Consider the following 24,221-nt stretch of genomic DNA (forward strand, 5'->3'; position numbering starts at 1 on the left):
AAGCCATGGCTTTGGCGCCCAAGCAACAGCTCCCTTCGTCTTGGCCCAGTTGCTCTCTATTTTTATCAATTCGCCATGCTTGCTGATAAAAATATTACAATGTGCGTCAGTAACTCTAGGTGTAAGATCACTAAAAAAAAGTTTAACTCCTATTAAAAATATTCCAACAAATGAGAAATTTTTAACAAAGCCATTTCCTTGTTATTGTCAATATCTATTTTAAAGTATAATATCCAACCATTAGGAAAATGTTTTTTACAAACATATAAAATGTTTCTTGTTTAATAATTTAAAAACATTATAATTATGTTTTTTCAGAAACTATTTTTTGAAAAAAATGAATAATAATTCAAAAGTGTTGCATTATATTTGCAAGTACTAGATCTGTTGCTTACACCAAATTTTAAGAAAATTTGGCTTGCATGGTTGGTTTTGAATAGTGTATTATATAGTGGTGGTTGATGGAACTCGTAGCGTAACGCAGACTTCAATGAATCGATATGCCCGCAGGTTTCTCTTACTCACGCATGCGCACTAACTTCCAATGGGGTGGTCTTCGTAAAAGAGAGTAACCAGTGTTGGTAAAATATATAAAAATAACGGTGTATTTCAAGCAATTTTAGGAAGTTATTAATAAAAGCCTGGAAAATATTGAATCATATTTTAATTACTCATCCTGCCTGTCTATAAAACAACCAGTAGTGGATTATTAAGTATATATTTTACTATAAAATGCACATTGCACTGACTCTCTTTTCAAAACTCTCTCCAATATCTCTCCCTCTCTTTGAGTACTTACATGCCTTTACATTCGCACATTTCTTTTGGTGGGAAACTCTTGGATGAAAAGCCCACTCGCTCAGTGAAAATTTCATCACCGTCGTTGACAGTTCAGCCAAAATTCTCTAGCTCCACAAAATTCGCCCAGCCAAATCTCAAAATTATCTAAACTACATTTTTTGTTCACTTTTGATCATTAAAAGTCATCGCTTAACGTTCATCGGCCATTCGAGTGGAAATTTGTGAGCTCGAGCAGGAATATTCAAGTGAATTTTTAGCTCTTTTCGGTAAAGAAAAACGCAATTACCCAAAAATCGAAACACGGCTAAAGTGGAAAAAAAAATATATAAGAAATTTCTGTATCAGCTAGTCAGCGTTGTTTGCCCCCAGTGTGAGTGCAAGTGTCTGTGTGTATTTTGTGTGTGTGCGAGTGTGTGTGGGTTTGTGTCTGTGTGTGTACGTGATAAGCGTAGACAGACGCCGTAACAACAAAACTGAGACCCCGAGGTTAGAGAGGCACCATCGCTTTATTGAATTACAAGTAAAACAAAGAGCGCGACTTAGCTGGCGATTAAAGAGTCCTCAAAAGGGGAGAGGTGGAGGGGAAGTCGGAAAAAAAAGGGGATCCAAAGCGGGCGGTGGCAACCTGATAACCCACAAACCCACTGCCAGCGGGAGCCGAGCAAATAGTCCTGAGTGGCGGTTTTGATACTGCTAATTGCTTGGGAAAAATTAATTAAAAACCTTGGTCTCTAAAACTATTTACCACTGGTCGCTTGGAGAGATAATTCTTTATATTTCGCTTTAGATTCAACTTGTTTTTGATCTTAGCTATTGGTTCTGGGTAACTGAAACTATTTTTAAAACGAATTATCTTAGTTAAAGAACATCAGAAAATGCTTTCTGATATATCCAATAAGCTTAAATTTATACGCACAAGCCCAATTTTATTTCTTGAGTTCTAAAGTGGCAAAATCTTTATAGCTTAACTAAAAGCCATAAAAGTCTTTGACCCCAGACGGAAATAGCTGCCACAATTTGCGTGAGCCAACGGTACAATTTACTCTGAAATGCTTGGCAGTTTTAATTACCATCGAAAAGACATTACGCCCTGTTTTATGACAAGCCAACGCACATATCAACACAAAGCATTCTCGTAAGGGAAAAGCCACTGGAAAATGGGTTAAATGTGGCTGCAGGTGCTGCAGGTGCTGCAGCTCCGGATGTAGAGTCCTGCATTTACCCATTCCGCAACTCGTTCTCGCATTGCAGTTTATATAAAACGGTTGACAGAAAATGCAACTGCTTAAGCTGCCATAAAAGGAAACTTTAATTTGCCACTGACGTTGATGGATTGTGTTGCAACTTCGCTCTTACCGGGAAAATAGCCCAAGCCACCCACAAGATCGGGGGGTTAAGCCGGGCCATAAAGTTTTTCCAGCACAGATTTGTGCTGGGTACCAAAAAGTTGCGGGCAAAAACAGTCCAGAGAAGTTCCAAAGCCTCCGGAAAGGGCAACCCAACAGCCGAGACCCTCAACACGTTACTGTGATTATTAATTCAAAAAGTTTTCACACACACGTACAGCCAGGCAGCCAAAAGTAGAGGGATGTGTGCTCGTTCAGACAACACGGCGGATGAAAATATCCCGCAAACGAGCTGTACTGGCAATCAGCCGAATGGCAACACATGTATATCGATGCTAGACGGTTATGAATTATGCAAGAAATACCAGGAAGTTAAGGAGCCTGACCAACTTAATTTGGGCAAATAACGAGGACCAATCTGCTGGCTGGATAATTAAATAAGACTTAAAGTTGGCCAAATAAGTTTATCGAAAAACCGCTCAGTTATTACTGTTTTGATAGGCAAAATAAACAGAGCAAACAAACAATCGGGGCCATCAATAATGAAATCGATTTGTATAAGCTCTACTTAGTCACCCAGCCTGCGAGTTAGTCCGTTTCTGACGTGTGCTGAACTTTGACATTTGGGAACACGCTAAAGAAAATGCCAAATGTCAAAACTGTCCGTGTTGGAAAGTGCAGCTATCGCACAGCTTCTGGTCGAAAATCAGAGAATCCCAGCTCAGCTGTGTGTGGGGGCCAAAAAGTAAGTCACAGACAGAACGGCGTCCCTGCGTATACGTAATCTTCTTAGCCACAGCAACTCATTATTAGAGCTTATGTCATGAATGGATAAGGAGGAGTCGGGATTTTATTATCGGAAAAATTGGAAAGTCTTGACTTTGTAATGAACTTCAACAATGTATGTGCATCTCATTGGACCAGCAAGGACATCCTCAATTGTTTAACCCTAAAAAGTAGGCTACGAAAAGTTGCACAACCGCCTTGAATATTTTAGTTATGATAAGTGAATCAGCACTTTGCTTGCGACCTTTGGGACACATTAACGCAATTTTCCCGCACTTAGCTGGGACCGCAGAGGCAAAAGGCTTGGCCTGCTGATTTGTTTAGGTGTTATTTACACATAACATTTGGTTATTCGGCCGCAAATCTTTCACATTTTTTTCGTATTGCCTAGGGATGTGTGTTTTCGAGTTTTTCAGTGAGCGTTCAGTGGTGTTTGTATACTATGTCCTACATAGAGGCCACTGCCAGTGCAATGAACCAAAAACAATGTTTTGCTTGGCAGTCGACGGCAAAAAAAAAAAGAGAGCAACAAAAGCGACAGTCAGTCGTCCCTGGGGATGTTAACCAGTCGCTCGTCCGTTCATTCATTCCGCCATCCATCCATCCATCCAGTCGTCCCATTGCCTGGACATCCTCTGCCTGATAGCTGTTCGAGTTGATTTGCTCTTTGTGTTTTCCCTTTTCTTTTATTTTTCCGTATTTCCTTCAACTTTTGGCGATAAGTTACCGGACCGAAGCCAGCTAAATAAAAGGGTTTCGATGAAGTTCGTCGGGGGAATATGTGTGGCAGTGATAAACTTAAGGATGCAGTGGGTTTCATTTAATAAGAGAAAGTTAAGACTACATTTTTATAAATTTTTGTCATTTACCAGAAGTTCATTATGCGGGGCACATAATTGAACCTAGGTTGCTTTAGGTGTCACTCATTTAATTAAAAACATTAAGCTTTATAGAATTTAAGCTTTGTTGGAATCTTCCTCTGCTTAATATAATTCTCAATATATTTAATAATTAATAGAAAAAAAGAAAAAATATCAGAAAAAATTAAAAGATTAATTGTCCTTCCATTTAATTTAAAAGATTAATTCCCTACTTACAGATTAAAATAGCGACCGGATAGCCTGAGATTCGTCGTAGTAACGAAGCGAACCCCTGCGAAAACGGAGGCCAACTGCTCGACTTAATTGTCGACCACTGTCAATATTAGCGCCATCGCAACTGCTGGGTGTGGGCGAATCTGCGCCCCGCCACCGGTAAGACTGTTCCAAGATTCGTTCGCGCTTTCAGAACCCACTCATTTCACTTTGGCTTTTCTATATGGCACCCAAAGATATCACTCGAATCATATGGCAAAACACACTCACATATCTATAGCCTTGCTACGCTTTCATCAGCAAATTGCTTTTCAGTTTTTTCAGCTTCAATCTTTTTTGTTTTTCCACCAAGCTGCCCACTTGAACCTTTTCGCACACAAACACGCAAATTTACCCACAGGGGGTCGGTGTGCTGGTGTGTGCCTGAGACCAACATTATTATTATGTAGGGGCTGAAAAGTTTCAAGTGGCTGTAGGCCTGCGGGCCACGATAATAAATACAAAACGCACAGCGCCGTTTTGGCCACAAGTGTTTGACATTGTTGACTTGGTCCAAAAGAGCCCCCCAAACGCTAAACTTCACCACCGATTGATTTCTAACGTTATGCGCCACACAAAAGATCCTTGGAAATATAATGGCTATGCAATTTCAACACACTGGCCATTGTCCTTAAATGTCCTTGGCTTGTGCACCTGTTGCCGTTAGCTCGACTTTATACTCATGCCCACACGCCGTTCGTTTTAATGTTCTGTTCGTGGTGCTTATTTTAATTAAAATTAAGTTTGAGACACCTTAATTGCCATTTTAATAGAACTTTAGTTTTCACTTAGACCAACTCCGTCTCTATCTATCTCTCTCTCTGTCCGCTAAAACAATATGCATATCCTTTTAAACCACACATTCACGACATTTTCCTAAAGGCAAATGCAACTTTTGTGATTTCATGGCGTACTAAACCCATTATTCCGACAGTAAGTGAAATCAAATGAAACCATTGGAGTTTGTTTTATATAAATATACTAATCTTTAAACCAGTTGACATATGAAATTTGAAATGAGTTTTCCCCTCACTTCACTACATTACATTATGACTATGTAATGTTTTTTACGATTTTTACCATCTTTCACTGCGAAAATGCACATTCGAAGTGACCACATTACGCATACGCCACATTGGCGTAACTGAATTAGAGAAAGTTTTCAAAACAATTAGGATCCAAGTGAGAACGTTGGCTTAGCTTGGCCACAAAATCTCATTAACTTCTTGCAATAAAGTTAAATAAAGGGACAAACATATGAACTAAGTGACTTATTTTATGTTTGTGAGACGCTTTAAATTACTGTATGCCTTAATGTTCAATGTCTATGCACAATAAATATCAGAAATCATTAAATGAATGCCCAAATTGAAAGCACTCTAGCTAATTAATTAGCAAATCAACTATACTTTGTATGTGTTTTTTTTTTATGTATTTTCGCGTGCCGCGGATCAAAGGAGCCAAAAAGCAGCACCCTGAATTTCTCGTCGTTCAAATCGAGCTTCACTTCCAATGTTAATTTCCTGAAGAGAAGGTAAAGACCTTAAAAAAGGAAGTGCCCCCTTTGGCAGAAGGGGGCCCAGTTGAACGAAACTAATTTGAAATTTCATATGTTCGTCTATTTCTCTATCTTTTCTTCTCGGGCGGTATTTGTCTACCACCCCATTTGATTATCTCATCCTTTTTTCACTCAATTGCGCCGCACCATTTAATCTGTCTACTTGTCTGGCGGTTGAAAAACAACCGAATCAATCAAAAACACTCGATTACTCGAACACCACCTACCACAACCACAACCCACCCACACGAAAACTACTAACAGATTCAGCTCGGGAGACTTGTCTTCCGAGGTAGACGATGTCGATCCGAATAGCCTGCCGCCGGCGGCGCGGCCCATCCAAGATCAGCCGACGAAGCCGCCGGTTGCCGGCGGACCGCCGAATATGCCGCCACCGCCGGCTCCCGGCCAACCGGCCGGAGCTGCTCCGGAGCTGTCGTTGAGCTTTGGCGCCGGCAAAACCCCGGCGACGGCCGCACCTGCTCCACCACGTGGTGTCAGTGCGCCGACCAGTCCGGCCAAGTCGCGCGAAAGCCTGCTGCAGCGGGTGCAGAGCTTGACCGGCGCTGCCCGGGATCAGGGAGCCTCCATTTTGGGTATGCTTTGGCATTGGCAGGCACCTACACTCAGAAAAATATGGCAGTCAATCAGTCACATAACATGTAGAGACGGCATCATCAAGTCTTGGTATATATAGTAAACAATCCACTTTATAAGCAATGCGTCTCTGTCAATCCATACCATTATGTTACTGTAATTGTTGTCCTTCTATTTACCTGTTGATTGCTTTTAGTTTAAATATAGTAACCGTTATTATCCTTGGTATTTATAGATGCTATGGGTGATCACTTACAACAACTCCTTTACTGTAGAACAAGATATACAATTTCAATTCCTTTGTAAACTTTTTAAATAACTATTCTATTACTCTATTAACAATTCATGGGTGACTTCATCTTTAATGTGAACTTATAAAATATTAAATATTTTACGTTCTATTAATTGTTTAAGTAGTCAATGAGAAACAGACTCAAAATCCCGAAGTAAACCGTCTTAAATAACTTTAATGGTTGTGTCTTACCAAATGTTGCAATCTATGAGATTTTTCTGAGTGTAGGGACTGTTTATTGGTCTCTGAGCATGGAATGACATCTAACCCAAAACAGGAGCTGCGGTTCAGAGCGCCACACAACGGGCACCGGCATTCAGCAAGGACAAGTACTTCACGCTGCTGGTTTTGGATGACCAGAACACGGACTGGTCCAAATACTTCCGGGGCAGGCGCTTGCACGGCGACTTCGACATCCGAGTGGAGCAGGCCGAGTTTAGGGCAAGTACCATACCATTTCTCATCCGGTAATCGGGATAATTACTGTTTGTCCACTGCAGGACATTACGGTGGTCTCCAGCGCGGACACCGGACCAGTTGTCACCATGGCCGCCTATCGCAGTGGCACTCGGGTGAGTTATCCAAGACACTGAAACAAATTACACTGGTATATATATATATCCATACCAGTGTATACCATATACCATATACCATATATATGTATATAGTGACGTATTTGGGTGGTCCAAACCAGCCACTTCCATTATTTCAAAGAAATCAGTAATGCACTCTAGTAATTTTCCATAACGTATCCCAGCTGCGCAGCATTCGTTTATCTTTGGCAGCGCAGCCGTTCTTGTAAACATCCTAAAGCCTGACCTAAGCAGATTTGACTGCCCTCTTTCAACGCTACCTAATCTTAAGAACCCAAGAGCGAGGCTCTCCCGAAATACAAATATTGTTCAAATACTGAGGCTTCTCCTCAATCCAATTTGCATTTGATTTTTAGTCTTAAGCTGAGATCCAAAGAATAAAGTCGTGAAACTATTTCTCCTAAAAACTATTTTTTATTTCTTGGCGTTGTCCTTAGTCAACTGACGGGACATTAGTTCGACTCATAAATAAAACAACAATTTTACTGGCGCAGTCGGTAGGATACAAAAGTATCCGAAAAAAAGAACCTTCGAGTGGAAAATAAGTTAAATTTTATAGTCCAGTGCTCGAAACATCTCCCAAAATAAATTCGTGAAAACTCTTCAACTTGGATTATAATTCCAATTCGGTTATCCAATAATAAGTGGAAGTGAAATACGAAACAAAAATATTAAGTCCAAAGGCAACTAAGTTTTAAAACCAACATATAAAAATAAAAAATTAAAACAATATAGAATTTTAATAATACAACACAAAAATTTACAAAACAAAAAAAACAAACAAGTGAAACTAGAAAGCTTAAAAATAATAATAACATTGAATCCGAAACAAAACAAAAAAATAAAACACAAAAGTTAAAAATTTTACAATAAAAATGTCACAACCAATTATTGCGCTGAGCGACATAAACCTTGCCGAAGCCCGTCGGCAGCTTAAAGACATTATGCCATTCAAAGGTGATCCAGAAACCCTTCACACCTTTATCAGCAGAGTGGATTACGTAATTTCGCTCTACCAAACAAATGATGTCCGACAACAGAGGATTCTACTGGGAGCCATCGAAAGGAACTTGGACGGACAAATTACACGATCTTTGGGACTTCCGAACATCGAAGATTGGCCTACCCTTAAAGCAAGACTCATCGCGGAATTTAAAATTCAAACACCAAACTACAAACTTCTGGAGAACTTCAGGGAGACACCATACAGAGGAAGCCTAAGAGCATTCTGCGAAGAAGCGGAGAGACGACGTCAATTACTAATTTCGAAACTACACCTGGAAGGTAACCAATCGGATTTTCTTATTTATATTCAGGGTATTAAAGAATCTATTAAGATACTGATAAGGAAACTACCAATACAATTATTCACTATTTTAGCCCATCACGATATTACAGACTTAAGATCCTTAATTACCATTGCACAAAATGAGGGAATTTATGAAGAACACATTAATTTTGAATTTTATGAAAAACCAGAATATCGTAATAAAAATTCAAATTCTAACCGGAATTCGAAAACACAAAAATTCAATACAAATGTTCAAACTCAAAATCGACCAAGTTACTCACAATATTCCCAACCCTTCCAACCTAATTTTAATCAATACATTCAACCATTTAGACCTAGCTATACACAGCAGATAACTAACAACCCACCCATGTGGCACGCACCTAATTATTTCAGACCCAACCAATACATAAACCCACAACCCATTATTCAAAAAAATCATTTCCAACAATATCCCAACAAAGCCCAATTTCCCCAAACAACGCATTTTAGAGGAAATACATACCCTCGACTACAACAACCCTCTACATATAAAAATACTAACTTCCCGATTACTAAACGACTAAGACCATCGGACAGTGAACAAACTAAAATGTCTATTGACGAAATTAGATTCCAAGACGCGCATGAATTCGAACAAGTCCAACCTAATTATTACGAGCAACAGTATTTTAACCAAAATCAATACAATCCGTATCAAAATCATAGCTTCATTAATGAAGGGCAACAACAAGTCCAATCTGTACAAATTAATAACAAACAAAACCAAAATAATTCTGAACTAAACGAAAATTTTCGGTTAACAGCCCCGGAAAATACGAATACATAAAAATAGTATACAAAGGGCGCTCATACAAATGCCTTCTAGACACAGGATCAACAATTAATATGATCAATGAAAATATATTTTGTCTTCCCATTCAAAATAGTAGATGTGAAGTTTTAACATCAAATGGCCCTATTACCTTGAACGACTTGATTATGTTACCCAGAAATAGTATTTTCAAAAAAACCGAACCATTTTATGTGCACAGATTTTCTAATAATTACGATATGCTAATTGGCAGAAAATTGTTGAAAAATGCTCAATCAGTTATTAATTACAAAAATGATACAGTTACCCTTTTTGATCAAACATACAAATTAATTACTTCAGAATCCGAAAGAAACCAAAATTTGTATATCCAAAGGACACCAGAATCAATTGCAAGCTCAGATCAGGAATCAATAAAAAAATTAGATTTTTCACAGTTTCGATTAGATCACCTAAATCAGGAGGAAACTTTTAAGTTAAAAGGCTTGTTAAATAAATTTAGAAATCTTGAATATAAGGAGGGAGAGAAATTAACATTTACAAATACAATTAAACACGTACTAAATACAACACATAACTCCCCAATTTATTCGAAACAATACCCACTTGCGCAAACACACGAAATCGAAGTAGAAAACCAAGTACAGGAAATGCTGAATCAGGGATTAATTAGGGAAAGTAATTCTCCATACAATAGTCCTACTTGGGTCGTACCAAAGAAACCGGATGCTTCTGGCGTAAATAAGTACAGAGTAGTAATTGATTATAGAAAGCTAAATGAAATAACCATACCTGACAGATATCCAATTCCAAATATGGACGAAATTCTTGGCAAACTGGGTAAATGCCAATATTTTACAACGATCGATCTGGCAAAGGGATTTCATCAAATAGAAATGGACGAAGAATCAATTTCTAAAACTGCATTCTCCACAAAAGCGGTCATTACGAATACCTTCGAATGCCATTTGGCCTTAGGAATGCACCCGCTACTTTTCAAAGGTGCATGAATAATATCCTTCGACCGTTGCTTAACAAACACTGTTTGGTGTATCTGGATGATATTATAATTTTTTCAACATCCCTTACAGAACATTTAAATTCAATACAATTAGTTTTTACAAAGCTTGCAGATGCAAATTTAAAATTGCAACTAGACAAATGTGAGTTCTTAAAAAAGGAAGCTAACTTTCTTGGTCACATAGTTACCCCTGATGGTATTAAACCAAATCCTATTAAAGTTAAAGCCATAGTTTCATACCCAATTCCGACAAAAGTAAAAGAGATAAGAGCTTTCCTTGGATTAACAGGTTATTATCGCAAATTTATTCCAAATTACGCAGACATAGCAAAACCCATGACCAGCTGCTTAAAAAAAAGGAGCAAAGATAGATACACAAAAACTTGAGTACATAGAGGCATTCGAAAAACTTAAGGCTTTGATAATTCGTGACCCAATTTTACAATTACCTGATTTTGAAAAGAAATTTGTTTTAACCACAGATGCAAGTAACTTGGCCCTCGGGGCTGTCCTTTCTCAAAACGGTCATCCTATATCTTTTATTAGTAGAACACTTAACGATCACGAATTAAATTACAGTGCTATCGAAAAAGAATTACTTGCCATAGTTTGGGCCACAAAAACTTTTCGACATTATTTACTAGGACGACAATTTCTCATTGCCAGTGACCATCAACCTCTTAGATGGCTTCATAACTTAAAGGAACCGAATGCTAAGTTAGAAAGATGGAGAGTTAGATTAAGCGAATACCAATTTAAAATAGATTATATTAAAGGGAAAGAAAATTCAGTTGCCGATGCATTATCAAGAATTAAAATTGAAGAAAATCATCATAGTGAAGCTACTCAACATAGTGCAGAAGAGGACAATAGCAACCTTATTCATTTAACAGAAAAACCAATAAATTATTTCAAAAAACAAATAATCTTTATTAAATCCGATAAAAATAAAGTAGAGCATTCAAAAATATTCGGTAACTCCATTACCACAATTCAATATGATGTAATGACACTTGAAAAGGCCAAACAAATTTTACTCGATCACTTTATCCATAGAAACATTACCATTTATATTGAGAGCGATGTAGATTTTGAAATTATTCAAAGAGCACACATAGAAATTATTAATACCACCTACACAAAAGTAATTCGCAGTCTTTTCCTATTAAAGAACGTTGGTTCATACGCCGAATTCAAAGAAATCATACTTCAATCACATGAAAAACTTTTACACCCTGGTATACAGAAAATGACAAAATTATTTAAAGAAAATCACTTCTTTCCAAATAGCCAACTATTAATTCAGAATATAATAAACGAATGCAACATATGCAATTTGGCCAAAACAGAACATAGAAACACCAAAATGCCTTTAAAAATCACACCCAACCCGGAACATTGCCGAGAAAAATTTGTAGTAGATATTTATTCATCTGAGGGAAAACATTACATCAGTTGCATTGATATTTATTCTAAATTCGCTACACTTGAGCAAATTAAAACTAAGGATTGGATAGAATGCAGAAACGCATTAATGCGCATTTTTAATCAACTAGGTAAACCCAAATTATTAAAGGCAGACAGAGACGGAGCTTTCTCCAGTTTAGCTTTAAAGCGATGGCTTGAAGAAGAAGAAGTCGAATTACAGCTCAATACAGCAAAAAACGGGGTAGCAGACGTCGAAAGATTACACAAAACAATAAATGAAAAAATTCATATAATCAATTCATCTGATGATGAAGAAGTAAAATTAAGCAAGATAGAAACAATCCTCTACACATACAACCATAAAATTAAACATGACACTACTGGACAGACACCTGCTCAAATTTTCTTATACGCTGGGCATCCCATATTAGACACTCAAAAAATTAAAGAGAAGTAAAAAATGAATGTGTCACCAATATTATTAAACACTTAAATCCAATTTGTAATTTTAAGCCAGTACACACGAACGAAATAATAAAATACATAGAACCAAACACAATTGTAACCTGGAACTTAACCCAAACAATTCTTAACCAAAATTGCCAAAATTCAATTAATAAAATAAAAATAGAAGGAAACAAAATGATAAGAGTAACGCAATGCAAAATAGAAATCAATAATATAATTTTAAGTGAAAATCTGTTAGAACCAGAAATAGATTTGACACCACTATACACACCACTTAATATAACAAAAATAAAAATTGTAAAACACAACGACATTGTTGAGATGATTTCAGAGAACAATATTACACTTTACATACAAATGATCATTGTAATAATCGCACTAATTTTGTTGTACTCATATTTAAGATATGTATCATTTAAACCATTTATGATGCTGTATGCAAAACTTAAAATAAGAAAAAATCAAAATCAAAACACACCACAACAAACAGAAATAGAAGAAACTCCATTTCCCACACTATATCCATCAATCCCAGCCCAAGTATAGGCTTCTCTTTAAGGGAAGGGGAGTGACGTATTTGGGTGGTCCAAACCAGCCACTTCCATTATTTCAAAGAAATCAGTAATGCACTCTAGTAATTTTCCATAACGTATCCCAGCTGCGCAGCATTCGTTTATCTTTGGCAGCGCAGCCGTTCTTGTAAACATCCTAAAGCCTGACCTAAGCAGATTTGACTGCCCTCTTTCAACGCTACCTAATCTTAAGAACCCAAGAGCGAGGCTCTCCCGAAATACAAATATTGTTCAAATACTGAGGCTTCTCCTCAATCCAATTTGCATTTGATTTTTAGTCTTAAGCTGAGATCCAAAGAATAAAGTCGTGAAACTATTTCTCCTAAAAACTATTTTTTATTTCTTGGCGTTGTCCTTAGTCAACTGACGGGACATTAGTTCGACTCATAAATAAAACAACAATTTTACTATATATACCAATTGTATATACCAATAGCAAATGGGAGACTATATCTTAGCATTAAAATATATATACACATCATACCAAGATTTTCTCCCTGTTGTTAACTGACTTTTTTTCCCACCTGGGTAATTTCCGCTTAATTAGTGCAATGACAGTGACCAGCAGTCGTGGATCCAACTTCTTAGGCGGGGGATTGGATTGTCCGCTGGCGCTCTACAGAGTAATAGGACCATTGAAGGACCCAAGGACGTGGGTGGACAGTTGGATAGGTGGATGGGTGGATGGATAGGTGGCAAGTGGTCGTAATCCAAGAAGTACTAAAGAGACGGGAGCCTTTGTCCATTTTGCCTTATTTACGTAGCACTGAGCTCGGAGCTCTGGCGCTCTATTTTCCATTTGTTTATTTCAAGTCGGATTGTTGACTTTACGATGCTGGTGCTGTTTTTGCAATTGCGTATGTCCGTAGCAATAAAAAACACTTGTAGCTGCGTAAAAATACGAATGCGAATGCCAAGTATGGCATACTTGTTGTGACTGTCGGGAAGTTAGACGCCATCTGAATTACCAGAGAAGAAGAGTTTTGCAATGCAAATATAGTGATTTTCATTTAATTCATGTAGGATGTGCATTAGTCATGCCCAAGTGCAGTCACACTGCGTGCAATAAAGATTTCACTACCGTTGTAAAAAAAATATTACGTGCAAGTAAAATATATACAATTTTCTGAGTAATCAAAACCATTGATATTTTTACCTATTGAAATCTTAGTTGCCAATTTATGTTGATTCCAAAAGTATGCAACAAATATTTATGTTTGCTTACAGTGCATCCGCCTGACAACAGATGGCGCTTTGTATCATCATTGCTATATGTTTTCATATGTTTTGCATGCCAACATATTTAATCGTTTTTACTTCAAAATAATGAAAAATACAACTTACATTCTGTTTTTAAATATATTTTTCGTGTTTAAAAATTACAAAAGTGTTGCCAGAGATTGGCAATCTAACAGCTACGTAAATTTTCTTTTTATCATAAAATTTATTTTCTTTTTGGAATATCACACCAAAACAGGTGGCACGTTCCTTCCGCCCGGACTTTGTGCTCATTCGTCAGCCGCCGCGCGACGGATCCAGTGACTATCGTTCCACGATCTTGGGTTTAAAGTACGGCGGAGTGCCCAGCATTAATTCGCTGCACTCTATCTATCAGTTCCAGGTGAGTAGCGTTGGACTTCATATCGGGCTTACTTTACAACTGATCTTCTTTGATACTCTTAAGGACAAGCCCTGGGTATTTTCGCACCTGCTGCAATTGCAGCGACGCCTCGGACGCGACGGCTTTCCACTGATCGAACAGACCTTCTTCCCCAATCCACGCGATTTGGTAAGTATACGCGGTATGAACATTAAAAGCTAGACACTAATTAAGTAGCTACTAAGGAGCCGGTTACAAGTTCGAAAGCATCAATTATTAAATAACACATTAGGCATAACGTACGTATTAAAGCTCTGGATAGAGAAAAACGGTAGCATAACAAGGACAAGCGAAGGACTTGGGGCAAAAAAAAAACCCGCATTGGTTTACGGATTGCTCATGCACTTTCTGTAGAGCTGCGTGCGTCGCCAGCGGCATCGGGAAATCACTCCATTGACCGTCTGCACTTTATGCGGCATGCAGGCACTGTAGTTCGTCTCGCATTTTCCAAAAGGCGACCACTTGCATGTATCGGCATAGTTTCGTCCCTTAAAGCATCTCTCTCCAAAGCAGGGAGTTACCTGGTAGAAACCACAGTTTACTTAGATTGATGTCTGATGTGCTTTACTCCTAACTTACTGTGCAATTGGTGGCCTTGGCATATCCACCGCTGAAGCCATGACGCTCTGTTATGGTCATCCTGGTGTACTCCTTGTAGTAGCTGCATATATTTAATGTCGGCATCCTACCCGCTACTATATAAACTTTTCCCAGATCGAGATTTATACCACACATTGCGTCATCTTGGGGCGTGGACAGGCGCCCATCGCGTAGCATTCGTCGTGCTTCGGATGTAGCCTAGTAAAATAATAAAATTAATAAGATTATTTTCTTTAGTTAAGTTTTTAGTTAGATGAAAAGGGCTTTAATGTTAAATTAAGTTCCATACCGTTGCGCTGGCTTACCTTGTAGGTGCGTTTGATGTGAACTTTGTAGGTGGTCCTGCCGGGCTCGATGGTATCCGATTTGCGAAGGACTCGCAGTTGCACAACTGTCAAGGATTGGCATTTGTTTATTGAATTCACCGGAGATTCTCAGACTCTTAGGTCGTGCAAAACTTACCGTAGTCCGCCTGGGCGAAGTGCGTCTGTGGGTGAGATGGCATGCAGCTGCAGGCATCCGCTGGGCGACCGTAAAACGCGAAAACGGCGACCAGGAGGAGCGTCAATAAACCCAAATGCTTTCTAAGATCCATGACTGCGTTGGTTGGCGAGCTGATAAAATGGCTATGGCTTTGCGTCACCGCCAGTGAGTCCCCGAGATTACTGTAAAGGAAGTGGAAAATGAAGGAAATTGAGGGAAAATTGAGATTGCTTCTTACGGTAACGACAATGATTTAATGGGAAAACGCATATAATAGCTTTCGTGCTGAAGGTCACTGAGAGTTTAATTATGTCTGTCTTACTTATGTCGTTCGGCTTATCAATGGAGGCCAGGCAGCAGCAGGCGACAGCCTTCCATCAATCGAGCCATCAATCCGCTGCTCAATTATGCATTTAATATATTACACATACGCCCTGTATGTCAGCAATTAATCGCGCCTACTGTCACAAACACGCACGCACAAGCTGGGATCATCAAGAGCATTTATGGGCGAAGCACTTGACTGCCAAATCGCATCCATCTTTATTCTTCATAGATTGGATTGGATTGTCTTAAGCCTGAATCCATATTCTCCTTTCATCAATATTTTATTTCCGACTTACGCAAAGTCGATTCAGCAGTCAATTTAGAATGCATAAATCGTACAAAAGTAGTTCAATTGCCCGGGCATTTCAATTGAAAATTGTTTATGGGAAATTCATAGAAAACTTGAGACGCACAAATCGAAATCCATTACAAAACCGCTACCATACCCCATATTTCGATGTGCTACCACATAGCTACCATAGCTATAGATAGAGATGCACAAACTCTCATGTTTATATGTATGCCTCCATATATTAACGCAAAAATATTGTATAATATCGAGAGTGTAAAAAGCAAGGCGGCAATCAGCTGCAGCTCCCGATTCGAACTGATCGGGGCAGATAGTCAGGTTCCATATAGACAGACCTATGGCCATATGCCTATCTATCCCGATTTCCCGCCCCTCGCAGTTCCAGTTCTCCTCTGTTTATGGAGTCTACAACCCGGCAGCTCTGCAGCTCTCGGCAATGTGGCAATTAAATTGATATAAAATTGAATTAAAAGCATTTTGCGGAAAAGCCACTAGAAAACGCACATGCATACGCACTCGCAGGGAGCGCGGAAAATGAGGAAAAATCGGGGGCAGACCTGCATGCGTGAATCGCTGGGAGGTTGCTATTGATTGAATGCAAGCCAAGCAGGCAGGAGTAATGCATCAAACTATTCATTAAGTGGCAGCCCAAGTGGCGGCAGACAAGCAGACGCGCTGACTAATGGGTTAAACTGGAACATACACCGGTAGAAAATGAGTCTGCTAATAGAGTGAATAATTATGTGATATCCGATATACTAGCTTTATTGACAGCACTACAAAACTAATGGAATTGCTGTCTTATCATTAAGATATTTAGAAACAATATCGTGGCGAGAACTAAACTTCCGAAACTGAAAATAAACATTCTATTTTATTTTTAATAATACAAGTTTATAATTAGATCACCCTTAGTGGTTTGCTGGGAAAAAGATTGTTCTACTGTACACAATGGTTATCTAGACTATAAAGAGAAAAGCTTAGCATGTTTTTCCGTATTTTTTCCCTGACACTGTGACACTTTGCCCGGCAATTAACGGCGCGGATTTGTTTAACAAACAGGCCGACAAGACAGTACTACCAACAACAATATTGAGGGGAACAAAAAATGGAAAACAAACAAACAGCCGGCCGAGAAGCAACAAAAAGTGGCACAAGCACACACACTCAGTCGAAAACGTCATCAACGTTTAGCAGATAAATCAAGTTGGGAGCCAATTGCCAGCAAGAAAAGCGTTTTCAGAGGCGTTGAAAATTCGCACGATTTCATTGGGACCTGGGACTACTTTTCCCCTCGCAGAGCGATACCCATCTGTGTGTGTGTGTATACATAAAAAAGTCTCCTTACTAATATATGCACCCATGTCTGAATGCACAATTAGCTGGGCCATATATCACTCAGGCATAGTTTAAAGTCTACCAAAGCCGGCAAAAATGCAGCAACAGTTTTGGGATTTATTGTTTTTTTTTTTTATTTTTCGAGCTGGAAAAACGCTCCCCGTGTTTGTTGACAAGCCTAACACATGTCAATTAAATGTTATATATTATGGCACACGGCGGCCACTCACACAGACTCCAAAAAGTGGAACGTGCCGCATTTGACGTCACTTTGTGCCCCGTCTAATTGACACACTTGTTGGACTTGTCTGCCACGAAGTTCTTGTGTCGTCACCATTATCGATGTTGACATTTGACACTGGTTTCAATTTCGAGTGGCTGTCATCCAATTATGCGGGCCAAAAAAAAAACAAAAAAAAAATTAACAAGAGGGGGCAACAATTTCAAAAGATATTAACTCAAATATCGGATCGAGTTCAATTGGCATTGATTTCCACTCTGAACTCAGGGCACTTAAAGTTCGTCGTTCACAACAAAATGAAAAATATTTACGGACAAATATGGTGAGGGGAATTTCGCTATAAGGAAATGGAATATAATTCAATCAAACTTCCAGCGATTAAGTTTAAAATATTTGTATAATTATATCGACAGTTCTAAACTGGAAGCACGACAGGCTTTTTGATTATAATTATTTATTCGCGTATTAGTTGTACACTACTTAACAAACAAAAAAAACTCAAAATATTAAAGTATTTATTTATAAAATAACAAAATTCACAACATTCATTGGATTTTATTTGCTTAAATGTTTAAATTACAAATCCGTCTTCGTAATATTTAATCTTTACCCAAAAGGCTCAGCCATTTGGCATTATGCAAATTTTATGATTAACACTTTCCCATAGAAAGGTAGACAGAAAACAGAATCCAGACAGATTTCCCAGGTGAATGCAAAGGGATTTGCTAAGGTCAGACATGGAAAAGGCCAAGGCTCGGTGATGATGATAAAAAAAATGGGGGAAAAGTGGACAGAAAGGTTTTCCTGCTACCAAACTAAAGCGCTTTCGGTTTAGCTCTCCTTTTTTTGGGTGGTTTGTTTAGTTGGTTGAAGACTGCTCGCCGAAATGGCTGAACAACCCAAAGCCACATAATTAATGCGATTTTGGTTTGCGTTCCGTGCTTTCTTTGCAAATTTGTGTTGGCCAGTGTGCTATGTAGTTGCCCGTTGAGAGGTTTGGTTTATGAGCACTTAATTGGGGCCATTAATACCGGCTAATGCCTAAGTGAAGTGTGTGGACCCACAAAAGAATTGACAGCCAGAGGCACTTCACATAGCATCGAACAAAACACTAAATGCATCGACATAAAAACGTATTTATAGCTTTCGGATATTTCGACTACATTGCCCAGCATAGTCCCCACATTTACGATGCTTAAAATTTTGCGCCTCCAAAAAAGGCATATCAAATTGTGGCTGCTTCGATCATTTTGCGGGAATTGATTTATGGTTTCTTGGTCTATAAAGTAGCGGAATAAAAAGTATAACTTATTTTTTATGGTGTTAAAAATTGGTTTTATCTACAAATGATTCAGTATTGTTGCAGTAGGTCATCAGATCATTTCGACATGCTAATCAACTTATTCTATTGCAATTTGTCACATTACTATGACACGGATACATAATTCTAAGTAAATATGACACTTCTAATGAGGTAATGAAATATAAGTTTAGTGAGTACCCAAACTTCGAATCGAATGTCACCGTTATCGACTGGATTTTTCAGCGGTCATTTACTTTTGGATATTGCTCTTTGCGGCAATTCGCCTACATATTTGTTTTTTTTTTTATTGCTGTGCCAATTTGATTTTTACTTACTTAGATTTTCATTCCAACCCGATGATGTCATATCGTCGCAGAAGATATTCAACTTATCAGAATCCGGGATAAATTTTAATTGGAGCAAGCAAATATTAGCCATTGCAACTGAGATGACAACTCGCAAGTGGGCAAAACCATGCACATCGACTTTTTCATTACCGACTTTTGCAGTCCAGTGAATTTCCGCCAACTTCCCATAACGATGCTGAAAAACTTTCTTTGGCCGGAGGCATTCGGTTGACTGGCTTTTCCTTTGTCGGCGATGCCTTCACAACAATGGGGGAAAATTAAGGGGGAAATATCAAAGTCACGATCGGGCAATAGGCAATGCCATAATCAGCATGATCAATGCGGCCCAAACAAAAGGGGGTTATGGTATGCCCATTTGATTAATGCCACTGCTTGATCCCTGACCCGGAATGGTTTTCCTGCCCGGAATGGCCAAATAATGTGGCTTCAAGTTGGCTAAAGATAATGATACCAGCTATTGGCATTTACATGCACTCAACAAACACCTGAACCAGTGGCACGTACATGCATAATTAACATCGGTATTGAAATCCCAATCCGAGGTGATAAGAACTGGTAAAGTGTTGTCTCGACCGACTAATTGAATCGCCAGCGTATTGGATGCAGTGGCTCGATGGTTGACAGCTCCATTCAGGTGTGACGAAACCTTGTCTGGCAGACAACTATGCTCGGAATGTCGGAATTTTTATTGCCTTGCGCCTCATTAACCCATGCACAAGTATGCCGGCGAAATCTGACATCATTGCGCCGAAAATAAGACTTCTCTCATTTTGCCACTCAACTGCATCAGTCGATCAAGAAAACAAACAGAAAATGCAAGCCCAAATTCGTCACGTTTTTTTTTTGGGGATTTCATTTTGAGACGCGAAATTAAAGAGCGAAACAGTAACGCCACAAATTTCTCAACTTATAACACAAATTGTCTGGCGGCGTGGCAAAATCAACAAACATTTCACCCAGGATGCGTAACGAAAATTCAATTAAAAATGCTAATGTATCTGAAGAGGATGGTAGGTGAAGGGGGGGGGGGGAAGGGTTCCTACAAAATCGGAGACCCGAAGGTCTGGGGCCTGGACTCACATTGCATTGGCCGGACCATAAAAATATAAATCTTTAATGAGCGAAACCCATATAGCATGTGCATATATATAAGACCGCAAAGTAAACATATGCATATGCCGGAAAATACAATATTATGTATAATGTGGGTTCTGGCTCGGAAATACAATGGTGCGCACTGTGTGGTCTTGCATTTAGTTATCAAATTGCTGGAATTTGCATAAAAATCAATAAACTCTGCACAAATAACCCGGCTGGCAGTTCAATTAAATATTCAAGTGATTTTCTGTGACAATACCGAATCGGTTTTCGTCAACTTGGGTGATTTATCTCAGCCCAACAAGGCTCCATTTAAGACCCGGTTGACAGCTCTTGTTAAAGACATTGAGGGACATTGAGATAAAAGGAGCAGAAACGCAGCAGGGAAGCTGACAAATTGACGGCCCATGGCCCACACACAAATGGAGGAGCTCCGGGTTCCCAAAAAAACAAATTCATTGTCGATAAATTGCTGCCAGACCTGTGAAATTTACGCACATTCATGGGGGAGGCAGAAATTATTAATGGTGGCGAAAGACCAAAATACCAAACCAAAGTCTCTTTGTCGCGCTGTCTTATTTGTACAATAATATTTAATTGCAAGATTTGCACAAGAAAATTTATTAAAGGCAATGGGATGAGCAGAATGTGGGTGTGTCGGCATAAACAATCCAGATCCAATGTTTTCGTATCTGTATCGCCAACCGTATATGGCTTTCGGACTTTTTTGGGGATTTAAAAGCATTCGCCAAATATGGCAAATTGAATGATGTGCGAGGGAAAAGCCACATTCACAATCATCGATTATGACAATTTTATTTGCCCAGCTTTTGTGGTTTTTTATTGTTTGCGAATTGGATACAATGCGTAATCTTACATTACATTATATTGATCGTCGTTCTCGGAGTCGCTGAAATAGGCCTGATATTCATAATAAAGAAACATATCAATTTACAATGATTATTATCATGTGAAATGTTTAATATACGTTTTAAATGGTTCTAGTTTTATTATTCAAGGTAATTTATCTGACCATGATGAGTACAAACACTCTAGTATCTTTAGGACACATTTTTTTTTTATTTCAGTGTAGCCTACTAACCGGATTTTCTCTCCCTCAATAAGCAATTGCGGTTAAGATAATGTTAAGGTGCCATATGGCAATATGTGTCGTAAGAAAAGCAAACAATGCATTCAATTCAAAAATTAGCAGACTTTAGAAATTTAAATTCCATTCGATAATAAGTGTTATCTGATGGCAAAAAAAAAGAAAATAAAAGTCAACGTAGTATATAATATCCCAGAAAAGCTGAAAAGCCAATACGAAATACAAGCTCATTTAAATGGCGCACAAACAAAACGAAAAGCCAACAGTGAATCCAAAGTCAAATGAAGGAAAACGAAATTATGAATATCCATGCGAAACAATGCGAGTTGTCAAAAGAAAACTCAATGGAAAAGAAAGGGGAAAACCCACTTGAAATGCATTTCCCTGGAGAAGTCTTTACTCCCCTCCCTTGTGATGTGCTTGTACATTTTATTGGTGTTTTTTTTTTTTTTGTGAGAGTCGAGAAGCATTAAATGTTTTTCTTTATTTTTAGACACTAAATGGCCAATGCCAAAACACACATGACGTATGCGTAATATGGAAATACCTCTGGCGCACACAACCGTTTCGCTTTCCTTGACATCCAACAAAATTGTTACTTGTACATCACAGATTCAAATGGGCTTTACGATCAGACTGGATTGCACAAGCAAACTAGTTGTATATTTCTTAATGGCCTGCAGTTTGTTTACAAATTGGCGACAATAAAAACTATTAAGACAATTCGAAAGGCCAGAAGAAAACTCGGGGCGCTCCAAAAGATCAGGGAAGGCAGATGCACAGCTAGGCAAATAAAAACAAATTATAAATAAACGCCAATAAATAGAAATGAGCGTTTCGTTGGAAAACTGTGTCGCTGTGTCACGTCGGCACATTTCCCACTGCGCGTTTTAAATAGCCCCAAAATAAAATACACAACGCGTCTGTGTCGCGCGTTTTGCATACCTTCAATTTCAATTTCAATCTTCTAAATGCCAAACAACTCTAAAACTAAAACTAAAATAAAATAAAAACAAACATGGCTGTGTACTTTGGCTTTTGAGTTGCAACTTGTTTTTGAGGTGGAAATTTGCACCTCAGGGGAAAATGCATCAAAGAAGAGAAAAGTTTAAAAATCAATTGATAAGAGAAAATTAATTTTAAAATATTTCTAGCTAAAAACTCCACAAAAGCTATTTTGAATCTGCTCTTTGAGCTGAAACTTTTTTTTGCCTTTCAAACATATATGAAAATTCTGTTTGCGGAAAAATAAGCAAACCATTTTATTCCGGCTATTTAACTTCTGACACAACACTTGGCAATGCGGAAATTTTTAAAATAAATTAACACAATTAAGCATTCAAGTACTCAATTCTTAAATTACCAAAAATTAGCAAAATAAGCCTAGTTTGTTACCTTTAAGCTGCAACCTATTTTGTGTGTAAAACTAGCACTTCAGGCTTTTAAACACTTGAACCCGAGGGCACAAAAATCGGGAAAAACAATTGAATGTATTTTCACCGGCACTCGCACTCGCACTCGCACTCGATTCGACTCGTCAGCACTTTATACTACTTGGTACTATATATCTCGTACGATGTCGCGATTTTTCCGTCGCCGATTTTGTGGCGTTCTAGCTCGCTGCGCTTGCGGTTCTGCACTGGATCGTCAAGTCAACCGATTCGACTGTTTTCTTCACTCAAGTTGTTCGGGAAGTGAGAGATCGGATCGATCGATCGTTTGAGTCGAATCCACTCGTGTCTTTATAACTTGAGTGTTTCTTGCGGCAGTCGGGCGATCAAAAGCGCCATAAATTCGCCCCAAATGAGTGGAAAGTGGAGGAGAGTCGATTGCATTTTTCTTTGCGTTTATTTTGTTACCTTGGCAGCTTTATTAATTGCGTGCAGGGGCCTGGTTTATGCTCTCGGCCATATAATAGCATACAATATGCATAGTTGTAGTTACTTGGCGCCATGGCCAAAAAGAGATCGCCACACGAAACGGCAGAGAATAGCGCATCTGTCAGGCCGCAAATCAACTAATAATTCAGCTATGCCCAGTCGTAAACTCGCCAGAGATCCAACTTCCTCTTCCTCTGACCATGTGGCGCACACACGTGCTGTTGCTCCGGTCATGCTTCATATCATACTCCATGCTCCACCTACAGCACGTTGCCATAATCTGCATACCCGACCCGGTAACGCCACCGCACTACAGATCTACACGGCGAGAAACGGTTGGGGATACTTAACGTTGCACTACTGATGGCTTAAGAATATTATAATAATATTACAAAATTATAAGATTTAATATAATAGGGTTTTACAATTGTGATCAGTATAGTGGTCTGTGCCAATGTTGAAACTTATTTAAATCGTTTTCTTCCTGTGCACTTATACACCAGACACCACTGTCAATCGATGAACCCGCTTCAGGGCACTACGAATGCGTCACAGTGCATATTTTAAGTCCGCTGATATAACCGAGATGCAGTTCCCTAGACGGTGGGTACTCAGGCGGAACACGTAGCAGCTTCCAAGAATGCTGGCTATGTGGGGGTGTGACGTCTCATTCTGATAGTCACTCTTATTCTCGGTCCAGATACATCTCAGATACCTATATATATTTATGTTCATTGAGAGATTTCTCGCACTCTGTTTGTTTGGGGCTTTCTGTCAACAGGACGGTCTTTCATCGGCGGCAATT

At 38.8% G+C, this 24,221-nt stretch overlaps 2 protein-coding genes across 5 annotated transcripts in view, besides 1 other annotated feature; one reads left to right on the plus strand and one right to left on the minus strand.

Moving 5' to 3' along the window:
• Positions 1–861: 861 nt before the first annotated feature.
• Positions 862–24,221, plus strand: part of Syn (Synapsin) — a 31,754-nt gene continuing 8,394 nt past the window's right edge. For all 4 annotated transcript variants that reach the window (NM_169333.3, NM_176451.3, NM_169334.3 and 1 more), the window contains exons 1-8: positions 862–1,067; positions 4,033–4,186; positions 5,524–5,600; positions 5,889–6,220; positions 6,791–6,954; positions 7,014–7,085; positions 14,178–14,321; positions 14,385–14,489. In NM_169333.3, the coding sequence (NP_731458.2) occupies positions 5,542–5,600; positions 5,889–6,220; positions 6,791–6,954; positions 7,014–7,085; positions 14,178–14,321; positions 14,385–14,489 (876 nt within the window). In that variant the 5' untranslated portion in view covers positions 862–1,067; positions 4,033–4,186; positions 5,524–5,541. The remainder of the gene's footprint in view (positions 1,068–4,032; positions 4,187–5,523; positions 5,601–5,888; positions 6,221–6,790; positions 6,955–7,013; positions 7,086–14,177; positions 14,322–14,384; positions 14,490–24,221) is intronic.
• Positions 7,180–13,109: a mobile genetic element.
• Timp (Tissue inhibitor of metalloproteases) lies at positions 14,048–23,180 on the minus strand. The gene is made up of 5 exons (NM_169336.4): positions 22,932–23,180; positions 15,423–15,625; positions 15,266–15,351; positions 14,940–15,158; positions 14,048–14,881 (listed from the first exon to the last, which is right to left on the minus strand). Exons 2-5 carry the CDS (start codon positions 15,553–15,555, stop codon positions 14,687–14,689), a joined length of 633 nt encoding a protein of 210 aa, NP_731461.1. The 5' UTR covers positions 15,556–15,625; positions 22,932–23,180; the 3' UTR covers positions 14,048–14,686.

This window comes from Drosophila melanogaster, chromosome 3R (assembly GCF_000001215.4).
Source record: "Drosophila melanogaster chromosome 3R".
NCBI classification, from domain to species: Eukaryota; Metazoa; Arthropoda; class Insecta; order Diptera; family Drosophilidae; genus Drosophila; species Drosophila melanogaster.

What these genes read in the sequence shown, in the direction of transcription:
- Timp (NM_169336.4), bottom strand. Translation starts at nt 15,555, where the DNA reads ATGGATCTTAGAAAGCATTTGGGTTTATTGACGCTCCTCCTGGTCGCC. An exon ending in ACATCAAACGCACCTACAAG is followed by an intron (nt 15,159 to 15,265) that starts GTAAGCCAGCGC and finishes TTATTTTACTAG; the next exon opens with GCTACATCCGAAGCACGACG. An exon ending in CCAAGGCCACCAATTGCACA is followed by an intron (nt 14,882 to 14,939) that starts GTAAGTTAGGAG and finishes GGTTTCTACCAG; the next exon opens with GTAACTCCCTGCTTTGGAGA.